This window comes from Calliphora vicina, chromosome 3 (genome assembly GCF_958450345.1).
Source record: "Calliphora vicina chromosome 3, idCalVici1.1, whole genome shotgun sequence".
NCBI classification, from domain to species: Eukaryota; Metazoa; Arthropoda; class Insecta; order Diptera; family Calliphoridae; genus Calliphora; species Calliphora vicina.
In genome coordinates, this window is record NC_088782.1 from 120608202 (window position 1) to 120632599 (window position 24398).

A 24398-nucleotide genomic window follows, 5' to 3' on the forward strand; every position below is an offset into this window, starting at 1 on the left:
TGGCTTTATTCTGAGCTCTTTGTCTAGGCCAATTTTAGCTTCAATCGTATGTCTTTATGTAGTTAAGTTTCAGCTTCAATCGTATGTCTTTATGTAGTTAAATTTTAGCTTCAGTCTGAAGCCCTTGTCTAGACCAATTTTAGCTTCAATCGTAGATCTTTATGTAGTTCAATTTTAGCTTCAGTCGTAGGGCTTTATTCAATTCAATTTTAGTTAAATGTTAGCCTCATTCTGAGGTCCTAATTTAGACAAATTTTTTCTTTTATTCATAGGTCTTAATGTAGTCATATTTTAGCTTAAATCGCAGGACTTTATATAGTTCAAATAAAGCTTCTTTCTAGATACATTTTATCTTCATTCTGAGGAACGTTCCTAGTTCAATTTTAGCTTCAATCGCAGGACTATATGTTACTTTGGCGATTATTAGCTATGACCTTTACCTTACTTTCTGGCAACATATGGATTCTGAGCCAAAATAACTGCACATCATTCAAGGCCAAGAACAAATCAAGCCGATACTCAGTTTCAAAGTGAAGCGTATCCCTGAGAGAGCGTTCTACATTGATCATAACAAATAGTAGTCGAACGGGGTACGGTCTGGACTATAAAGCAGGTGAGGCAAAACTTCCTAACTACTTTCTAAATAGTTTTTAAAAGATATTCTAGCATATGGTCGAGAGTTGTCATGACGGAATACTACGGTATCATGTCTGGATGCATCTTTTGATCGTTTTTTGTAAAATGCTCATTTAAAACGAATCAGTTGCATTTTCTACAGCATTCGTATGATGATCTGGTTAAATTTCAACAGCTCGTAATAGATGGGACCTCTTTGCTCCCACCAAATACAGATCACTACCTTAGCGCCATGGATATTCGGCATTGGTGTCGATTCGGCTGGTTGTGCGGGCTTCACATGCCATATCTTATGCTTCAAGTTATCATAATGGATCCATTTTTCATCGCAAGTAATGTTGACATTGACAACAATCTTCATGGAGTTATGTCACCAATTCTGGGTCTTCAAACTTTTTTGGTCTTCCATGTCAAAATCACCACTTCTGAACCGCACAAATCATCTCTCGCACATTTAAACCTATGAAGCACATTCACCTTAAGCTTTGGTGAGCAATCGGTGGGCTTCATCGAAATTTCTTTTCAAATTAAAGAAGTAAAGCAAAACTTTCCGCATATGACGCTTTGTTGGTACAAAATTCGACATTTTCGAAGCAAAAAAATCGTTGTTTCTTACACTATAATGTTTAATAGCTAAATGAGAATAAATAACAGATTTGCACCCTTCAAAATGCCATATATATTATTAGAAACAAAAACCGCATTCTAAAGATACGCCATCTATTGTAAAGCCCGCATTTTTAAGTCATAAACCCAATATAAAGCTAACAATTGACTTCTCTCTGCACTACAGAGAGCACTTGCATGTCATATGTGCCAAAATATATAAATTAGAGTCAGTCAAGTGATCTATAGTCTGAGACAATAACTGTTTTTATACCCTTCACCTTGGTAAGAAGGGTATGTACAAGCTTGTCATTCCGTTTGTAATGTCCACAATATAATTTTTCGACCCTATAAAGTATATATCGAGCCCTAACCGCGAAATTAACGTAAGCTCCAAAAATCAAATTTTATAGGAGAGAGTTTTTTTCGTTTTTATTGTAAGTTGTGCGAAGGATTTCTTTAAAAATTAAAATGTAGTCTATTAATGGTATCATACATGCGATAAGTGCATTTTTAAGTTGATTTTGTAAGCAACAAATTTGTTTTGGAGCTTACGTTATTTTTACTGTCTCTATTACAGGCAGCTGAGACTAAATTGTGGCGCATACGATAAATGCTTTACAAAGAAAAAATATTTTCTTAAGTTTTGAAAAAAATATATTTTGTTAAAGTATGCAGCAAATTAAATAGTAGGTGCTTAGGAAATTAAGGCACATCTTCTTCATATATTTCGTTTAAGGCGTCTTTAATAGTTTGGGAATGTTTTAGGCCAATATATTCGTTATAAAAACATATTCTTATTGCAAAGAGCTTTTATATTATTGAATTTATGTGAAATTTTTAATTCTGTTTTGTATAGAGGAGGAGGTCCACAGACCGTAGAAGTATTTAAATCAATGTTAATAGTATTTTCCTCGCTATTGTCTAAATAGCCGTATATAATTGTAATCACGGTTGTATCAAAAAGACCACATCGGGCTTAATTTTACTTTCTATGGAAGAAGCTGATCAGAAAACATTTTCCAGTTTAGAAAATCAGAGTACTTTAACGATATACACTCAGGGTTTATTAAGGGTTTATTCTTGCACTTCGAATAACTGTAGGCCACTCACTTGGAGCCCATACAGTTCGGTTTCGAGTAAATGATTCTATTGTGCTGTGAATAGAATTAACAGGCATCATGGTAAGACCTGGTAGTAAGTAAGTAATTTTAATAGATTTAATGAATTTGGATGATATAATAAAATAAGCTATCATGATTAACATGGCTTTATTATGATTTTGCAGGCACAGCTATCGCAATACAATCTTAAATCGTTCAGTTTTCCATTCATCTAAAATAAGGAGATATTTGTACATTGCAGTACAAATTTCATTATAACATCGTCTTTTTCACCCCATAAAAAAACACAATCCATAAACACTTAAATTCTAATACTTACTATTTTCTTGAATAAAACAGTGTAATATTTATACCCTACACCACCATAGTGGGGTGGATATTATGCGTTTGTGCAGATGTAACGCCCAAAAATATTAGTCTAGCACCCACCTTGAAGCATACCGATAGTATACCGATCGACTCAGAATCACTTTCTGAGACTATTAAACGATGTCCGTCCGTCCGTCCGCCCGTCTGGCTGGCTGTCCATATAAAGCTTGTGCGCAGAGTACAGGTCACAATTTTGTACATATAATTTTTTCGGGAAATTGAAACTGGCTGAAATCGGTCCATTATTTCACCTAGCCCCCATACAAATGTACTACCAAAATTGGACTTTATCGGCCATAAATGTTTAATTTATATGGATATATTCACAAATTTTGCTCCAAATAAGTTTTATATATACGGAATTTATGTCACCAAATGTTATTGTGATCGGCCCATAAGTTATAGCTCCCATATAAGACCCGCTTCCAAAAATCACTTTAACGTGCATAAATCTCTTAAAAATGTTGGTATACACATAAAATTCAACATAAATAACTTTCATGTAAACATAAATCTCACCTAATTTCATGGTGATCGGTCCATAATTGGTCATAGTTTCCATATAAGGCCCATTTCGAAAATCACTCAAAAATCCTTTGTTTTTGTTCCTTCAAAAAAATTCTTAAACTTAAATTTTTTCCTTGATCACATTTAGTACATCTATCTTTCTTTATTTCAATTTCTTTTGATTTTCTCTCTAGTTCTTCGGCTACTCTTACTTTCGTTTACTGCCCCTTTTTGCTTTTATGTCGCTTACGTTATTTTTGCGGTAAAGCAAAAAGGTGAGTGTCGCTTACGATATAATTGAAATTAATAATTTCATTATTTCGGGTGTTGTTGCGCACGAAAGTTTTCCATAGATTTTCATTAAAAAGTCAATTTTGAAAAAATGTCGCTTACGTTATTTTTGCGGTTAGGGCTCGATATATTCTGGATCCTTGTAGATAGCGGAGCTCTGTCTGTCTGTTGAAATCAATTTTCTGAAGACCCCAGATATCTTCGGGATCTAAATCTTCAATAATTCTATCAGACATGCTTTCGAGAAGTTTCCTATTTAAAATCAGTCCACAAATGGCTGAGATATGAGGAAAAATCCAGGACAACCTCGATTTTTGACCTATAACTGGATTACTAAGTCATTAATATAGACAATATGGATACCTAATGATAGATATTTCAAAGACCTTTGCAACGACGTATATAAGAATTTTTTTTTCATAAAAAAAAAAAATTTTAAATTTAAAAAATTTTTGAAAAAAAAATTTTAAAAGATTCGAAAAATTTTTTTTTCCAAAAATTAAAAAAAAAACTTTGGAAAAAAAAATAAATTTTGTTTACCTAAGAATATTTAAAACTTTTATTTTGAAGTATAATTTGGTGAAGGGTATATAAGAATCGGCACAGCCGAATATAGCTCTCTTACTTGTTAAGGATACATTGATTATTTGATTAACTGTTGGTTATATTAGGATTTTAACTAATAACATTGCACTGTAGGTTTTTGCTAGGTTTGTTTCTCAGTTTCATTTACTCTAGAATGATGCCTGTTAAAAACAATTTTGAGTATTTAAACTGTGAGAAAAATTCAACTTACTTCAGATGATCCTTATAATTGAAAAAACCACAATTTTCATTTACATTTTTTCTGCTTTATTTTCATTTTATAAAAAGTAATATAAATATTTAAATAATTTATTTATTTTATTATTGTTTATATTATTTATTTTAGGATATATATAAATAAGTTCATAAAAAAATACATTTTCTATAAACATTTGCTAATTGACTAATAAAAAATAATTGAAGCTAACAATTTTTTTAAAAAAAGTTTTATTAAATTATATAATACAATTTTTATTAAAAGATTTAAATAAAAGAGGCTAAAATTTTTTATGTTATAAATTATAAATTCTTCTGCTTCTTCCACAATACCTTCAGATTAATTTCTAGTTGTCTGGAAAAATGTTTAACAATTTCTTATTTAGCTGTGAAAGTAATCTTTAAATTTATAACAATTTCATTTAGTTTTAAACACTTATAATTTAGAAGAAATTTCTTAATTATAAACAAAATAATTTCTTTAATAATTTCAATACAGCTCTATAATTTACAATCAAATTTAGTCTAAATATTTTACAAACTGCCACTATCATGTTACAAAACTAAGCCTTGCAATTATAGGCTAGGAATCTAAGATTTACAACTTGTTGGTTAAATCCAAAGCCGAGCCTGTCTTTTTTGCCACCTTAACTGTTACTTCATCCTGTTCTTCTGCTGAGTTTTGAGAATTACACTCCTCAAATTTTCTCTTAACCCCCTTACCCTTGACTTTGATTTCCTCTTCACTGTCATTGTTGTTATTATTCAAACAATTTCTGGTAAACTCATGGCTTCTCCAAACCTCCTTTTCCTCCAACTCCTCACTATTATCGTTTGCTTCATTGCCTTCATTTTCCTGATCAGAAGATGAATCACAACGATTGCTAAGGCTTAAACAGCTGGACACAGAACTGGCGGTTTTCATACTCAAATCTATGGGATTATCTTGACCTCTGGGTGAGGATGAATCTTGATTTAGCGATTTGCTACTTTGATCATCCTCTATGTCTATGGGTGATCTGGGAGGAGTCATGGATACTACCAAATCTTCCTCCTCTTCCTCATCATGCGGCTCACTATCCTGGCCATTTGAATGGGAATCGTTTAGGGATTTAGTTTGATGTTCTGTTAGATCTTCGTCCACCTCCTCCTCATTACTTTGCCGGGAAGTATTGCTGTGATTGCGGCCACTTTCTGAGTTGGGTGTGACCAGGGCGGAGATGGAGTGATCGTGTTTGGTAAGATTGGGTATTTTGGTGACCATGGGTGGAGGTGATTGTTGTTGGGACTTGAGCACAGCATCCAAATAGAAACGTTTGGTTAATTCTTCGGCTGCCTTGCTGCCATTTGGTATGTGATTATTGTTTAAGGCATCCGAGCGTGGTGTAATTAGTGATGAATCCTGCTTGTGATCCTCTAATTTACGCTCTTCCGTTGAGGTGGTTATAGTTGTGGGATGAAATCTGGGAGCATTATTGAATAGCTGATGGACAGCAGCTGCAGCAGCCTGTTGCTCGGGGGAGGGTTTCAGCAAGCCAGCATGGGCATGTTGATAAAGGGCAGGATGATAGCCAGGAAACAGCAGATGAGAGGGAGGTAGAAAACTGGGTGGTGGCATGACGGGCATGGAGGAGAGGGCAGGAAAAGGCAATGGTAAAAAGGGAGGTAGATCTTTTCTTAAATGGGAGGAATGTGGTGGAGGCGGGGGGCCCACAGAAGATGTTGAGCTGGCAGAGGCGGCATCCAAAGCAGCATGTTTATTAGACAGATGCATAAGACCAGCATTAGTTCTACCATTTATCTCCACCGAGCCATCGGAGTTATGGGAGTCGGGGGAACTAACAGAGGGTGAGGCAGCAGGATGTTTGGCATATTCCTCCAAACTCAGCATCATGAGTTCTTCTTTAGTTCGTGGAGGATATAAGCCGGAATAGGCGCCCGCATGACCCAGCATACCCAAGGCAGCTGCTGCGGCTGAAGGTGGTGGTATGCCCGGAGGCTTGGCATGCATAGCAGCAGCCGCATTATGAGCCTGTTGTTGGTTGTTTTGATGGGCTGCCATGGCGGCTGCCGCCTGCTGTTGTTGCTCCTGCAGCAGGCAATGAATCTTAAACCAATTGGATCTTCTGCCATAACGTGAACCGCTCTTGGACATGCCCACCATTAAACACTTGCGTAAGCGACAAGCTTTGCAGGCCGTGCGATTCTTTTTATTGATGATGCACTCTCCATTGTTCTTGCAATCCGATATGGAGGATAGATTATTATAGGAGCGGCCAAAGAATGACTGAAAATCAGAGTAAGAAAAATAAATTATTTAAAACTAATTAATTTTTTTGTTTAAATCATATTCTAAAATAAATTATGGCGTTAACCTTTTTTTGTGTGTTCAACAGCTCAGTTCTATATTTCTTATGTTAAACGAAATAATTTAAAAATAAATTTGTTTAAACTAAATGGCCCTCTTTTGTCATTATTAAATCATGTTACATGCCACAATATTACGACTTTTAAAATGATTTGCTTGTCTTATTGTTCGTGGTGTAGGTGTTTTTTTTAGGTTTAGTTTGAGTCAAGGAGTTTTTTTTTTGTCTGCAAACTATGTGGGTTCTTGCCAAATACATTTGTTCGTTTATACTTATTTTGAGTCATTAAGATTTATATGACAGTCCAAAAGCAATTTGTTGGTTTCTTTGCTTTAAAAGTGATTAATTTGTCAACAAAATGTTTTAACATTATTTTGTTTGATTTTTTTTTGTTGTTGTTGTTCTGCATTCAAATTAGTTTTTGTTAAATTGCTGAAATAAAATGCAGCTAATTGAGAAAATATGACAAATGCCGTTTAAGTTTTAGTTGTGGGGTTTTAGTATTAATTTGTCAACATAATGTTAAGACAATTTATTTTAAAGTTATAAAATTTTGCTCGATTTTATAGTTTAGTTTGTAAACTATAAACTGAAATTTTGTATTTTGTTTGTAGTTTAATATTTATTGTTTGCATTTTGTTTGGTATTTGTTTAGAAGTTAAATTGTGGGAATTTGTTGGAAATATTTCATAAATTTTTGAGAATTTTTTTTTTGTTTAAATTAAAGATGACTAGACATTTTCCCATAGAATTTTTGTTTGGTTGCAATAAGAATTGATAAATTAGTGATGGAAATAACATTCTAATAGAAACTTGCTTAGACTATTTGAATCTTCGCTGGTAAGACCAAAGCCGTCACACACAAATTTTGTACGAAGTACATCATATTGTTATTTCGGATTTAAGCTAGCGACTTTGGAATTCGGGTTTTCACCCTCCAATTGTGTCTCCAAGAAGAGCCGAGTGGTTTGGATCTCGACAGCTGTTTGAAGAAGGTTCAGTTTTCATTGATGGGTCCAAGAGAGAATCTTACACTGGAGCAGAAGTTTATGTAGTAGCTGGGGACATGAAAGTGTCATACAGACTCCCAGACGAATGCAGCGTCTTCCAGGCAGAGATCCTAGCAATGTATAAGGACACGAAGTAGGTCAGGCTAGTATCCCTATTGGGATTTCGGATTTAAGCTAACGAGTTTGGAATTCGGGTTTTCACCCTCCAATTTTGTTTCCAAGTAGAGCCGAGTGGTTGGAATCTCGACAGATCTTTGAAAGGGGTTAAGTTTTCATTGATGGGTTCAAGATGGAATCTGCCACTTAAGCCGGAGTTTATGTAGTAGCTGAGGACATCAAGGTGTCATATAGACTCCCAGACGAATGCAGCGTCTTCCAGGCAGACATTCTAGCGATGTATAAGGAAACGATTTTTCACCCCCAATTGTGTTTCCAAATAGAGCCGAGTGGTTGGAATCTTGACAGCTCTTTGAAGGGGGTTAAGTTTTCATTGATGGGTCCAAGTTTATGTAGTAGACGAGGACATCAAAGTATCATACAGAGTCCCAGACGAATGCAGCGTCTAGGGTAATGACTTTAGACTTCGGTAGTTTACCCCAATTGTGTCTCCAAGTAGAGTCGAGTGATTTGAATATCGACAGCTCTTTAAAGGGGGTTAAGTTTTCACAGATGAAATGTGGCACTGAAGCCGGAGTTTATGTAGTAGGCGAGGACATCAAAGTATCATACAGAGTTCCAGACGAATGCAGCGTCTAGAGTAACGACTTTAGAATTCTGTATTTAAACTCCAATTGTGTTTCCAAGTTGGGGCGAGTGGTTTGGATCTGGACAGCTGTTTGTAGAGGGTACAGTTTTCACTGATGTTTCCAAAATGGAATCTGGCACTGAAGCCTGAGTGTATGTAGTAGGCGAGGACATAAAAGTATCATACAGACTCCCAGACGAATGCAGCGTCTTCCAGGCAGATATTCTAGCGATGTGTTTCCAAATAGAGCCGAGTGGTTGGAATCTCAACAGCTCTTTCAAGGGGTTTTAGTTTTTACTGATGGGTCCAAGATGGAATCTGGCACTGAAGCCGGAGTTTATGTAGTAGAAGAGGACATCAAAGTGTCTTACAGAGTCCCAGACGAATGCAACGTCTAGGGTAACGACTTTAGACTTCGGTTTTTCACCCCCCAATTGTGTTTCGTAGTAGGGACGAGTGGGTTGGATCTGGACAGCTGTTTGAATTCAGTTCACTTTTTACTAGAGCTGATGTTTATGTAATAGCTGAAGACATCAAAGTGTCAGACAGACTCCCAACCGAATGCAACATCTTCCAGGAAGAGATCCTAGCGATGTATAAAGCAACGGTTTTACAGTGGAACATATTCTGTGTAATCTGTTCTAGATAAGATGGTCTCAGGGGAAATATTACATGATGAACTGGGGGATAAAGCTAGATATGCTTTAGGTAGTCTGTAAAGCCTTCCCCAGAAACCCATGGTACAACCAGGAGTGTCACAATGCAACCGTACAGAACAATTCTTCATAACTGGCAACACTGCAGTCCGCTGTAACGCGAAAAGTACGGGAGGGGGTCAGGGAGAAAAGGAGAGAGGAGTAACTCCTGTTCTGCGCAAGAAAACATAAAGGAAACGCGCGAGTAGAGAGAGGAGATGGAGATGTACCAAAAAGTAGAACACCAAACAGAGAACATTGGTACTGGTAGTTTCTTCTGTAAAGATAAACATGGACCCTAATGACAGATACTGAAAGTGTACTGAGGATATGGAATGAATATTTTTACACGCTGTTGGTATCAGATGATAGTAGCGACGAAGATATCCTTGTCAAAATTAAATATCCCGGCTTAAAAAGAATAAAGCTGTAGATGCCGACCAGGAGTGTCGCGATGCAGGGAAATACGATGCATACCTGGCAACATTACAGTCCACTGTAACTCGAGGAGTACGGGTGAGACATTGGGAGAAAAAGGAGAGGAGAGAAACGCCAGTTCAACTGCAAGAACAAAATAAAAAAAGGCGCGAATGTGTAAAGATCGAGATGTACCAAAAGTTTATCCTTTAAAGATAAAGACGGAAACCTAGTGACCGATACTGAAAGTAATACTGAGGACATGGAAACAAAATGTTTTCATGCTGTTGGTATCAGATGATAGTAGCGGTGAAGATGCCCTTGCCTCGAGATGAGCCAAAATGTAGAACACCAGGTAGAGGGCATTGGTACTGGTAGTTTCTCCTGTAAAGTTAAAGATGGAAACCTAGTGACAGATACTGAAATTATACTGAGGATATGGAAACAACATTTCTACATGCTGTTGGTATCAGATGATAGTAGCGACGAAGATACCTTTGCCAAAATGAGGTTGAAAAATAAATTTCCCGGCTGAAGAACAATAAAGCTGCAGCTGCCGATGATTTGCCGCAAAACTGTTTAAAGCCGGAGACGACGAGTTGTTAATTAGTATCCACCGACTTGTATGAAACATTTGACTAGAGTAACGCATACCCGATATCTGGAACTTCAGCATGTTATGACCTGTGCATAAGAAAGGAGACAAAACCGTATGCGCCAACTATAGAGGCATAAGTATCCTTCCTTTTAATAGCCAATTCTATCGATCAGACTATGTGAACGATTGAAAACTAAAGTCAGTGAAATAATAGGATCATATCAATGTGGCTGGTAAATCGAATACCTACCAGATATTTACATTACGACAGACTCTGAGAAGACTCAAGAAAAACAAATCGACACCTATCACCTGTATAGAGGTATATGTCTCCTTCCTATTGCATAACAAATTCTATCGATCGTACTATGTGAACGATTGTAAACTAAAGTCGGTAAAATAATAGGATCATATCAATGTGACTTTGGAACTGGTAAATCCATCATCGACCAGATATTTACACTACAATAGATGCACCTATCACCTGTTCGTCGAATACAAAGCTGCTTTTGACAGTCAAATACGAGCAAAGGTATTTAAAGCTATGTCTGAGTTTGGTATAACTGCAAAGTTACTACTCTTCTACAGAATTACTTAAACTGATACAAGATCATCGGTTAAAATTGATAAATTCCTCTTCGAGAGACCTCTCTGAGATCTCTTTAACATTTTGTTTGAAGAAATCCTAAGTGCTTCTGCACTTAATAGAGCAGGCACAATTTATTTCAATGCTACTCGCTTATGCCGATGATATTGATATCATGGGTCGGACTGTGCGAGAGGTAACTGCAACATTTTCCAGCATCGAAAAGGAGTCGGCAAAAGTGGGTCTGGTAGTAAATGAAAATAAAACAAAGTTAATGGTATCAAACGAACAAGAAAGCTACCAGTTGGTGACTATAACTTTGGCATAAACCAAACAAATAACATAAGTTTGGAGATAAAACGAAGAACTATTATTGTTAATAGATGCTATTTTGGTCTAAGCAAGTAGTTTTGAAACAAGGTCCTCTCTCGACGAACCAAAATTATACTCTATAGAACGCTTGTATTACCCGTGATGTAATACGCCGCTGAACTTGGGTTCTTAGGCATACAGATGAAGCTGTTTGAGACATTTTTCGGCGAGAAAGTCATTCAAATTCGATCTAGTATGAAGACATAGAAAGGGAAAACTAAAGTCCGGTGGAAGGATCAAGCTTAGGAGGATCTCGCAAAACTTGGCGCTAGAAAATGGAGTCGAAAAGTAGGTCTGGGTTGATTAACAACTCGCGCGGCATTGTAACTATTTTTTAAGAGCAATCAGGCCCGTTTTAGTTTTTTTGCCTTCGACACTTTAGCGTTTCACTCTGGCACGTGTGTGATGTAAGGCACCAACCGCGTGTTTTTAATTTATGTCGATACTGGTGGAGTCCATTTTAAACTCATATTGTTAATCTGGTGGAGTAACATTCAAAACTCTGGGCATCAACTGGTGGAGTACCATTATCACTCTTAATTTTAATAACAGGGTTTAAGCGTTTCAGCTTCCTATATAGGACGACTAGGCACTAACTTAATTCGATGTAGGACAACCTGACAATTTGAGAGTCTTGTGACTAACTTTTAAATGAAAAAATATGAAAATTGTGTCGACGAACATTAGCTCGACAATCATGGAAAACTATTCTGAATCAGTTTGTTTCTAGCCATCTAAGTAAGTGAGTAATCTGTTAGGCTTTATCAGGGGAATAGGCTGGCTATTTTAGGTTACTGGATTTCAGTCTATACTTATTTCCTGCACTTTTTGGAAAGTCAAAATTTGAATATTAGCTTTGTGAGCCCCAAGATACTATATCAGCTCAGGACAGTTAGCCTTATGGATCAATAGGACAAAATACAGAATTATTCTATAATATTTTGTATTTCTCAAATACAAAACCTACAATACAACAGATTAGCAATTGTTTAAGTGCAACTACATTACATGCCCCCTTAGTAACTAACGAATTAACTAACTCACTAACATACCACCTCAATGCCATTAACAACAATTGCATTTACCAGTTAAAACAAATAAACAATTTAATTCAATGGGGGCAAAAATAAACAACTTAACCAAAATATATAATAAAAAACAAAAATAAATAAATAAAAAAAAACTACAAACTGGCAAAAGAGCACTTCCACCATACATAGAAATAACACATAGTCTATGGAAGGGGCTGCACTTTGGCAACACAAAAGGTTAAACAATAAACTACTCTAAAAACAATCAGCTCCAAGAAGTTAGAACACTTATGCCAACAAAAACATGATGGCAGTAAATCACAATTGCCGCTTCAAATGAATGAATGAATGAATGAATGGCAATAGAACAAAACTAAACACTGACAAAAACTGAACAAAAATTGCCAAAATCAAAAAAAAAAAACCAGCAAACAAACAAACTTACAATGCAAACAAGCACTTTTAAGGTTAATTGGGCATCAAGATTACTGGGTCGGAAATGGGATTTACGGTTACATTTGAAAGAGCAACCAGCCTTCTTAGTAAATTTTGCTATGACTGTAGGTCTGTCTGTCTGTCTGTCAGTTGTTCATGCATAGACTAACACCATCATTTGCAAAAAAAAAAAAAATTAAAAAAAATACTACTGATTTGCTCTTTTGATGAGTTGAGTTTGATTTGTTTGCCATACAAAACTAAAGTAATTTAACTGGAAACTAAGCAAAACAAAAGTCTTAAGCAACAAACTTTTTTCCCTACTGATTTTTTTTAATACTCACCATCAACAAAGATGGGAGGTGTAATGATTTTGTCATAACGTTTGTAACACATAAAAGTATTCATTGCAGAGCCACAAAAATAAAGTATTCTGGATCCTCGTAAAACTCTAAGATGATCTAGTTATGTCCGTCCGTCTGTCTCTCCGTTTGTCCTTTGTCCGTCTGTATGTTTGTTGAAAACACGATAGGGCCTTAATGAAAGGAGCTAGATGGATGATATTCCCCACAAATACCCTCTGTTGATAAGGTTTGTTAGCTGTTGAAAATGAGCAATATAGCTCAAAGATTTCACCTATTTCCCATACAAATTCCTTCTGGAATACTGTTTGAACAGTCATTAATACGTAGATTATGCGGAAATCCTGATAATGTGTTGCACAAATTAGTTCTAAAACCTCTGAAATTATAATGGAAAGTATGGCGAAAATCCCCATACAAGGTCCCCCACAGAAAATGACTTCAACATTCATTATTATCTTACTGGATGTATGACTTAAAAATGCGGGATTTCCAATAGATGGCGTAAATTTTGAACACGGTGTTTGTTTTTAATATTTTATATGTCATTTTGAAGGATACATATCTGTCATTTATTCCCACTTAGTTATTAAACATAGTGTAAGTAACAACGATTTTTTTGCTTCGAAAATGTCGAATCTTATGCCAACAAATCGTCATATCCGGGAAGTTTTGCTTTACTTCTTTAATTTGAAAAGACGTTTCGCTGAAGTCCACCGATTGCTCACCAAAGCTTATGATGAATGTATTCCATAGGTTTCAATGAGCGAGAGATGGTTTGTGCATTTAAGAAGTGGTGATTTATATACGGAAGACAAACATTATCACCCAGGCCAGCCAAAAAAGTTTGCAGACCAAGAATTGGTGGCATTACTAAACGAAGATTGTTGTAAAACTCAACAAGAGCTTGCTTAATCATTGGGAGCTACTCAAGCAGCAATTTCAAAAAGTTTGCGAGCAGCAGGTTTGATCCAAAAGCAGGGAATTTGGGTACCATACGAATTGAGGACGAGAGACCTCGATAGAAGATTTTGCATGGCCGAAATGCTGCTTAAACGCTTAAAAGAAAGCATTTTTAAACCGAATCATTACTTGCGATGACAAATGGATCTATTACGATAAGCTGAAGAGTAAGAGATCGTATGTGAAGCCCAGCCAACCAGCCGAACCGACACCAAAGCCAAATATCCATGGCTCTGAGGTAATTATCTGTATTTGAAAGCAGGGAAATTAGGTAGAATACGAACTGAAGCTGAGAGATCCTCACGGATCACCGAGACAAGCGAAATAAGTTTAGAGATCAAGAATTGGAGGCATTACTCCATGAAAATTGTAGTCAAACTCAACAAGAGCTTGCAAAATCATTGGGAGCTACTCAAGCAGCAGTTTCAAAATATTTCCGAGTAGCAGGATTCATCCAAAAGCAGAGAAATTGGGTACCATACAAATTGAAGACGAGAGATCTTGAAAGACGATTTTGAGAGAGCTAATGTAATGCTCTGAACTTGGTGAGAGCGAAAGGGTCCTATCTATTATTTTAAAATGTTTGCGATCAGCTGGAAACGATTTTGTATGTCCGAAATGCTGATGAAACGCTATAAAAAGAAATAAGTTTTGCACCAAATCATTACGTGCTATGCAAAACTGTTCTATTACGATAACCCGAAGTGTAAGAGATCGTATATGAAGCCCGGTCAACCAGCCGAATCGACATCAAAGCCAAATATCCATGCAACAAAGCTAATAGCAAACGGATCCTATCCATTATGAGCTGCAGTGGAAAGCAGGTAAATTGGGTAGACTACGAACTGAAGCTGAGATATCCTCACGGATCACCGAGACAAGCGAAGGAAGTTTAAAGATCAAGAATTGGAGGCAATAATCCATGAAAATTGTAGTCAAACTCAACAAGAGCTTGCAAAATCATTAGAAGCTACTCAAGCAGCAATTTCAAAATATTTGCTAGCAGCCGGATTCATCCAAAATCAGGGAATTTGGGTACCTTACGAATTGAGGACGAGAGACCTTGAAAGACGAGTTTGCATGTCCGAAATGAAGCTTGAAGGCTGTAAAAGAAAACCAGTTTTGCATTGAATCATTACTTGCGATGCAAAATGGAGCTATTACGATAAACCTAGCGTAAGAGATCGTATGTGAAGCCCGGCCAACAAGCCGAATCCACACCAAAGCCAAATATCCATGGAGCTAAGGTAATTCTCTGTATTTAATGGGAGCAAAAGCGTTATATCTATTATGAGCTGCTGAAATCTGGCCAGACAATCAAAGGGAACTTTTCACAAACGCAACCGGTTCAGTTTAAAGCAGGGTAGAATACGAACTGAAGTTCAGAGATCCTCACGGAAGACAAAGATCACTCAGACTAGCGAAAGAAGCTTAAAGATCAAGAATTGAAGATATTACTCCATGAAGATTGTTGTCAAACTCAACAAGATATTGCACAATGATTGGGAGTTACTCAAGCAGCAATTTCAAAATACTTGCAAGCAGCAGGATTCATCCAAAAGCAGGGAAGTTGGATACCATACGAATTGAGGACGAGAGACCTTAAAAGACGAGTTTGCATGTCCGAAATGAAGCTTGAAAGCTGTAAAAGAAAACCAGTTTTGCGCCGAATCGTAAGAGATCGTCTGTGAAGCCCGCCCAACCAGGCGAATCGATACCAAAGCCAGATATCCATAGTGCTAAGGTAATTCTCTGCATTTGGTGGGAGCAATAGGTTCCTATTTATTATGAGATTCTGAAATCTGACCATACCACCACCTGCAACCTGTACCAAATGCAACTGATTCATTTGAAGCGAACATTGTCAGAAAATGCGAAAATATTCGGCCAGACCTGAAACCTTAATATTCAATCATGACAACGCACGGCCATATAGATATTGCAATAACTATTAAAAGCTATTTAGAAAGCAATGGTTGGGAAGTTTTGCCTCAGCCACTTTATAGTCCAGACCTTGCCCCGTCTGAATACTATTGTTTCGATCGATGTAGAATGCTCTCTCTGGGATACGCTTCACTTTGACACATAGTATCCAAAATTGGCTTGATTCCTTTTTAGCCTCAAAAGATGCGAGAATTGGCGGAAAAAATCTCCGAATATGCTGCCAGACATGGAACCATAATATTCCATGATGAAAACTATTTATAATTGAAGGGATTGGGAGGGTAGCGTGTCCCGTCCAACCACTATTTGTTTCGATCGAAGCACAATGCTCTCTCTCTCTGGGATAAGCTTCACTTTAGAACAGAGTATCCTATATTGGCTTGATTCGTTCTAGGCCTCAATATATGCGAAAATTTGGCTCAAAACCCCTAGAATATGCCGTCAGATATGAAACTGTAATATTCCATCATGACAATTATCGACCACATGTTGCAATACCTGTTAAAAAGTACTTAGAATAAAGTGGCTGGGAAGTTTTGTCTCATCCGCTTTATAGTTCAGACCTTGCCTCGTTCGACTACTAGATATTTGTTTCGATCGATGCAGAATGATCTCTCTGGGATACGCTTCACTTTGGATTTGAGTATACGATATTGGCTTGATTCGTTCTAGGCCTCAAACGATGAGCAAATCTTTTGGCTTGGAATCCATATGTTACCAGAAAGATGGGAAAAGATCATAGCTGACAACAGCCAACATTAATGAGGATCGGTCCATAATTAACCCTAGCCCCTATATATCCCCTATATCTGAAAAATATTTTATTGTCTCCTATTGATGATGGGTGTACAAGATTCGTTACAGCCGATTATATTATTGTTACTGTATTTTTTTTTTTGGTTTTCACTAAATTGCAATTAAAGTCTTAGCATTTTTTTCGCGCTTAATTTTAAGCCCTCCCCTTAATAGTTAAAGGGGAGCAAGGGGTTTAAAGCAGCTCAAAAATAAAAAAATGATGAAGGTATTTTTGTTTTATGTTGTTTTAAAAGTTTGTTTTAGGGTTTGTTGCTAATGTTTTTGTAGAAACAAAAAAGAAAAAAAAAACGTTTCTGATTGAAATAAATTAACGTGTAAAAATAACAAATTAGTTTGACCGACAAATTGTTTAAAAGGTTTTACAAGATATTAAATAAAATTGTTTAGTGATGGTTAATGCTTTTGATTTTTTTCTTTGGTTTTTCTGTAAAACAAATATTTACTAGATATTTAACATTTGTTTCTGTTTTGCGGTAAGTTTTTCTTTACATTTAGCTTAACCTTTTAACCTTGAGGTAGTTAATTTGTTTAAGAACGGTAAAAAGTTCTATTTTACAAAGACACATTTAAATCAATTAAATTTGTTTAGTTGTTATTTAGCTGTAAGCTATTTAAACTTTAACTTTATGCTTAGGTTTGTTAGATTTTAATAAGCTCTAGAGAATAGCAGAGAATTGTTGTTTTATTTTTTTATGGATTTTTAATTTAATTATAAATTGTTGCATCATTTTTGTTTTAAAGTTTTTGGAACTCTAAACAGCCTTGTTCAGTCAAGTTTAGGGCTATCATGAATGTTATGGTGATGTAAAAGGTTTTTGTTAAATAAAACGTGAGTTATGGTTTTGGAAGTTGAATTAAAAATTCTGATTGTGTCAGAAATATTAGCAATTGGAGTTTTTTTTAAAGGAAATTAAGGAAAATATGTTTGTTTTTGTTCTATTTTTGTTTTAATTTAAACTTACCTTACATCCCTCACATGTAAATGCTCCAAAATGAAATCCAGCTGCAGGTTCCCCACAAACCTTGCAAGTTTGGTTCATCTGTAATTAAACAAAAAAAAAACACTATATTAAAATCATAAAGAATTTCAAAATGCCAAATACTTAAAATTCAATTATTTTTAATAAATCTATAAAACTCAGCTGAATCTCAGCTAATATTTTAATAAAATAAACAAAAAATCAATTAAAAAGCCACAAATCTTAAGAAATATACAACAGTCTTAAACAGCCAGCAGCTAAATTCACACGCATGATGATAATGGATGAGTTTTATGCAACATGGAATTGAAAGCAACTATAATAAAAAAAATAATGCCTGAATAACCAGACCTGAATTTCTACACTGCACAATGGCCCACTAAAATACTAACAGCTTAAAAATCCTAACACTAAAATGAAGAAGCGTTACTGGATTTTACTTATGTCTTTCCTCCATTTCTTTCCTGTTTTTATTTATTTTTCCCATTCTTCCCATAATTTTTGTGTGTGGAAGTTGTAACATTGAAAGTTGATTTTTTTATGTTGCACACTATAGATTAAAAATTAACCCTTTCGCTACATTGTATCCATATGGATACATTTTAGATTTTTGCACATAACTTCGACATTTATGAATATTTTTAAAAAATTGTTTTTGAGTCTATTTTTGGAATATATTTAGAGATGTTTACAATTTATTTCATTGCATTATCGCTATGCGTGTTCGATTGATAGCAATTTGAAAATGTGTGAAAATAGATTTTTGAATCCAATTTTTTTTTTTTCAAAAAAGTGCCTTCGATTTTTTGCATATAAAATTTTTAAAAACTATAATTTTGTAATAAAAATGATTTAGAATGCTTAGAAACATATTAGGGAAATACAAATATAAAAAATATTAAAATAAAAATCACTGGGGGCTTCAGGATAAGCTTCCAGGACTAAAAATTTAATTTGGAATAACGGATGAACCAGGACACGTAGGACCTTAATATTAATATCAGTCAATATTGACATCAATACCAACCATATAATATACTTAAAACATCTATTAACACCTCCAGTTAAAACTTGTAGCGAAAGGGTTAAAATAAATAAATGAAAAAAAAAAAGAAAAATAATGCAAAACTTATTGAGTGGTGAGTGAGCATTTTATAACATTTAATATATATGGATTTATTTGTTTTGTTATTTTAAAGCTTAAGGCTAAGAAAAATATAAAAAAAACATATTTGCATATTGTAAAAATACACAAGACTGCTACAGTAAAGTAAACAATTATAGCAGAGAAAGGAATTTTACAAAAAACTTTAACAAAAAAAGACAAATAGAAACTAGACCATAGAGCTACCAATTGGTAAAACACCCCTCAACCTTCTTGGTAAATACTTCAGCTCTTCCCCTTTTTGAAATCCCATATTTTGTTTAGCTTTGTTATTATTATTTATTTATATTTATTACTTATTTTTTATTGCCGAAAAACTAAAAAAATGATTATCATGACATTTTCAATTTCTTGTATTTGGACAACCAATAAATCCTTGGGAAATCTTCATTTTAAAATCAAACTAAATTGCTTAGACTGTTTGTTGCACGCACCACAAATAAAAGTTTTATTTTTTGACAAACAAAAAAAAAGGAAAACAAAACAGTAACCAGCAAGGAAGAATTATGAACACCTTTCACATAAAAATAAAAAAAATTAATTGAAAATAACAAACACATGAACGAGATAAGAATTATATTTAAATCAGAACTGAGCTTGAATCTGAACTAGAACCTGAAATAGAACTGATCTAAAACTGAACTAGAACCTGAACTAGAACCTGAATTAGAACTTGAACTAGAACCTGAACTAGAACCTGAACTAGAGCCTGAACTAGAACCTGAACCAGAACCTGAACTAGAACCTGAACTAAAACCTGAATTAGAACTTGAACTAGAACTGAACTAGAACTGAACTAGAACTGAACTAGAACTGAACTAGAACTGAACTAGAACTGAACTAGAACTGAACTAGAACTGAACTAGAACTGAACTAGAACTGAACTAGAACTGAACTAGAACTGAACTAGAACTGAACTAGAACTGAACTAGAACTGAACTAGAACTGAACTAGAACTGAACTAGAACTGAACTAGAACTGAACTAGAACTGAACTAGAACTGAACTAGAACTGAACTAGAACTGAACTAGAACTGAACTAGAACTGAACTAGAACTGAACTAGAACTGAACTAGAACTGAACTAGAACTGAACTAGAACTGAACTAGAACTGAACTAGAACTGAACTAGAACTGAACTAGAACTGAACTAGAACTGAACTAGAACTGAACTAGAACTGAACTAGAACTGAACTAGAACTGAACTAGAACTGAACTAGAACTGAACTAGAACTGAACTAGAACTGAACTAGAACTGAACTAGAACTGAACTAGAACTGAACTAGAACTGAACTAGAACTGAACTAGAACTGAACTAGAACTGAACTAGAACTGAACTAGAACTGAACTAGAACTGAACTAGAACTGAACTAGAACTGAACTAGAACTGAACTAGAACTGAACTCCATTAAACCACCTCAGTAAATTGACTTACTATAGGGTCCCCCGTCCAAAAATTTAAATAAAATCTATGAATGTAAACACGCATGACTTTGCTTAGACAAAACAATGTTTACGCTTGTTACTCATAAATATTCAAATTAAATATTGTTTGACTACAACCAGCGAGAAACACAAAAAATCTCCCCAAAAAAAACAACAACCTAAACACAAAATGCAAACAAATCATCTAGATGCCATAAATAAAGAGCAGTTAAACAAAACAGAGCGGGCTTACAGCGCAATATTGTACAATTGCTAAATTGCATGAGAAATTTACATTGACATCTTGTTTGCTTGCAACATACAATAGCAACAACAACAGCAAATGGCAACATGCATAAAATTCAAATTGGTTATATGTTTCGTTGTTTGTTTTGGCTGCATTTTAAAGATGGTAAAGGTGATGGTGGTTGCAGTTGCTATGAGTACTGGCAGTTAGCAGCCAAAAAAAAAGAGCCAACAATAACTTTTTTTTTTGCCACAAAAAAAAGGTGATGATGCTCCATTTTTTTGTTGTTGCCGTTTTTTTTTACATGTGAATGTGTTTTTTAACGAATTGTTGCCTAAACCTACAAGTATATTACGAGTACAAATATTTTATTTTTTATTATTTCGTTTGTTTGTTGCTAGATTTAGCAGACCCATAAAGTCGTATGTGGAAATATAGTTATACATAGTAGAGGAGACCTTGGCCTTTTTTAACGATTGCAATTTGTTGATAAACATTTGCAAGGTAATAAATATTTTTTACTACTAGTTACATTTATTTCAGATGAACTTTTTTCCAACTTCCTATGATTTTTTTTTTCACTTCATAAGATTTTATATGCAGGATTTGTTTTTAGTGTTTGGCTTCCATGTGGTACATTAAAAAGCAGAAAAGGGTAAAAAGAGAGCAGGCAGATTTAACAGATAGTTCAGCTTTGTTAGATTCTAGTTCAGTTCTGGTTCAGTTCTAGTTCAGTTCTAGTTCAGTTCTAGTTCAGTTCTAGTTCAGTTCTAGTTCAGTTCTAGTTCAGTTCTAGTTCAGTTCTAGTTCAGTTCTAGTTCAGTTCTAGTTCAGTTCTAGTTCAGTTCTAGTTCAGTTCTAGTTCAGTTCTAGTTCAGTTCTAGTTCAGTTCTAGTTCAGTTCTAGTTCAGTTCTAGTTCAGTTCTAGTTCAGTTCTAGTTCAGTTCTAGTTCAGTTCTAGTTCAGTTCTAGTTCAGTTCTAGTTCAGTTCTAGTTCAGTTCTAGTTCAGTTCTAGTTCAGTTCTAGTTCAGTTCTAGTTCAGTTCTAGTTCAGTTCTAGTTCAGTTCTAGTTCAGTTCTAGTTCAGTTCTAGTTCAGTTCTAGTTCAGTTCTAGTTCAGTTCTAGTTCAGTTCTAGTTCAGTTCTAGTTCAGTTCTAGTTCAGTTCTAGTTCAGTTCTAGTTCAGTTCTAGTTCAGTTCTAGTTCAGTTCTAGTTCAGTTCTAGTTCAGTTCTAGTTCAGTTCTAGTTCAGTTCTAGTTCAGTTCTAGTTCAGTTCTAGTTCAGTTCTAGTTCAGTTCTAGTTCAGTTCTAGTTCAGTTCTAGTTCAGTTCTAGTTCAGTTCTAGTTCAGTTCTAGTTCAGTTCTAGTTCAGTTCTAGTTCAGTTCTAGTTCAGTTCTAGTTCAGTTCTAGTTCAGTTCTAGTTCAGTTCTAGTTCAGTTCTAGTTCAGTTCTAGTTCAGTTCTAGTTCAGTTCTAGTTCAGTTCTAGTTCAGTTCTAGTTCAGTTCTAGTTCAGTTCTAGTTCAGTTCTAGTTCAGTTCTAGTTCAGTTCTAGTTCAGTTCTAGTTCAGTTCTAGTTCAGTTCTAGTTCAGTTCTAGTTCAGTTCTAGTTCAGTTCTAGTTCAGTTCTAGTTCAGTTCTAGTTCAGTTCTAGTTCAGTTCTAGTTCAGTTCTAGTTCAGTTCTAGTTCAGTTCTAGTTCAGTTCTAGTTCAGTTCTAGTTCAGTTCTAGTTCAGTTCTAGTTCAGTTCTAGTTCAGTTCTAGTTCAGTTCTAGTTCAGTTCTAGTTCAGTTCTAGTTCAGTTCTAGTTCAGTTCTAGTTCAGTTCTAGTTCAGTTCTAGTTCAGTTCTAGTTCAGTTCTAGTTCTAGTTCAGTTCTAGTTCAGTTCTAGTTCAGTTCTAGTTCAGTTCTAGTTCAGTTCTAGTTCAGTTCTAGTTCAGTTCTAGTTCAGTTCTAGTTCAGTTCTAGTTCAGTTCTAGTTCAGTTCTAGTTCAGTTCTAGTTCAGTTCTAGTTCAGTTCTAGTTCAGTTCTAGTTCAGTTCTAGTTCAGTTCTAGTTCAGTTCTAGTTCAGTTCTAGTTCAGTTCTAGTTCAGTTCTAGTTCAGTTCTAGTTCAGTTCTAGTTCAGTTCTAGTTCAGTTCTAGTTCAGTTCTAGTTCAGTTCTAGTTCAGTTCTAGTTCAGTTCTAGTTCAGTTCTAGTTCAGTTCTAGTTCAGTTCTAGTTCAGTTCTAGTTCAGTTCTAGTTCAGTTCTAGTTCAGTTCTAGTTCAGTTCTAGTTCAGTTCTAGTTCAGTTCTAGTTCAGTTCTAGTTCAGTTCTAGTTCAGTTCTAGTTCAGTTCTAGTTCAGTTCTAGTTCAGTTCTAGTTCAGGTTCTAGTTCAGGTTCTAGTTCAGGTTCTAGTTCAGGTTCTAGTTCAGGTTCTAGTTCAGGTTCTAGTTCAGGTTCTAGTTCAGGTTCTAGTTCAGGTTCAGGTTCCAGTTCAGGTTCTAGTTCAGATTCTATTTCAGTTCTTAATCAGTTGTCTTTTCTTTATTTTATTAATAGTAATTTCAATTTAATTTTGCACAAACTGTTTACTTTTGCTTTTATATTTTTAGTGCCTCATTTATAATCATATTTTTTTATCGCCCATAATCATAATTTTTGTTTAGTTTCCTAGTCTAACAAATTAACTTGGTTATTATTTTTTTTGCTCCATTATTTATTAAAGTGCATAAATATTTATAAGTTTTTAATTTCAGTTTGAAATTTGCAAGATTTATAAGTCAAAAGACAAAAAAATACAGCCTTTCGCTCCCCGAAAAAATTAAATTGTGGTCATAAACTAAAATCTATTAAAAACTATAACTTTATTAACCACTAAATAATTAGTAATGGACAGAAAATTGAATGATCAAAATTGAGTGGGTCAAATGTGGGCATTCAGAACAACTTTAAGTAGCTGTACAACAAAATCTATGGATGTTGTAGACATTTTCAAGTTGCTGATGGGTTGACACTTTATGAAATATTTAAGAAAGTTTTCATTAGGTTTTCACAGCGAATAACAGGTCTATATCAGTTTGTTAACTTTAAAATCTGTGTTATTTTAAAATTATTTTAGATTATTTAAGAACTTTAATGTCCCTTTTTTAGAGTAGGGTGTTCAAAAATCTTAATATAAAATTATTACTTTATTTTACAACTTTTGCTGTTTGAAAAGCTGGCACTAGAGATCTGTCTATTTCTGTATGACTGAGTGTTTGTATAAACTCATAATTTTTAATTTATTTTTATGTGATTTTCATTTGGCGATTACATGCAACATAAAACTATTAAAACTAAGTTTAGTTAAAGAAAACTTTGGTTTCCAATAGACAAGGAGTTGAAGGCACAAAGTAAACTGGGCACTTCCTAAAGCCCACAAAATCCCCCAAATGAATAAAACCATGAATTTTACATTACCAATGTTCAGCCACAAAAACACACATGAAATCTGATTAGAACAAGTAAACAACTGCAACATGTGAATTCGAATTCGAATTCAGATTTAGATTTTTGTGGCAATTTAAGCTGTTTTTTTTTGTTTGTAGGTTTTCTAACTAACAAGTGAATGTGTTTTGTTAGTTTATGTTAAAAGATGGTTGGGAAACTAACTAAACAAGGTATAAATCCTGGTCTTCTTGTCTTTCGGTTTATTTGTGTTGTGAACTACAAAAACGATTTGTTATGAAAACATATTGAAATGATGATTTCTATGTTATTTTTTGGGTAAAGAGAAGTGTTAAAATGTTATTAATTTTTTTCAATTAATTTGTTTAGATCTTTTTCCTAGTAGTAGTTTGTTTTCTGGTTTCTTGCACAAACTTTATTTGTTGTTAAATTGTGTTGTTTGTATTTATTGTTTATGTTTGGTTTTTTGTTTAAGTT

At 34.8% G+C, this 24398-nt stretch overlaps 1 protein-coding gene across 1 annotated transcript in view; it reads right to left on the minus strand.

The window, feature by feature from the left end:
• Nucleotides 1-4932: 4932 nt before the first annotated feature.
• Nucleotides 4933-24398, minus strand: part of knrl (knirps-like) — a 71945-nt gene continuing 52479 nt past the window's right edge. The window contains exons 3-4 of the mRNA XM_065505359.1: nt 17637-17714; nt 4933-6621 (exon numbers count right to left, since the gene is read on the minus strand). Coding sequence (XP_065361431.1) covers nt 4933-6621; nt 17637-17714 — 1767 coding nt within the window. The remainder of the gene's footprint in view (nt 6622-17636; nt 17715-24398) is intronic.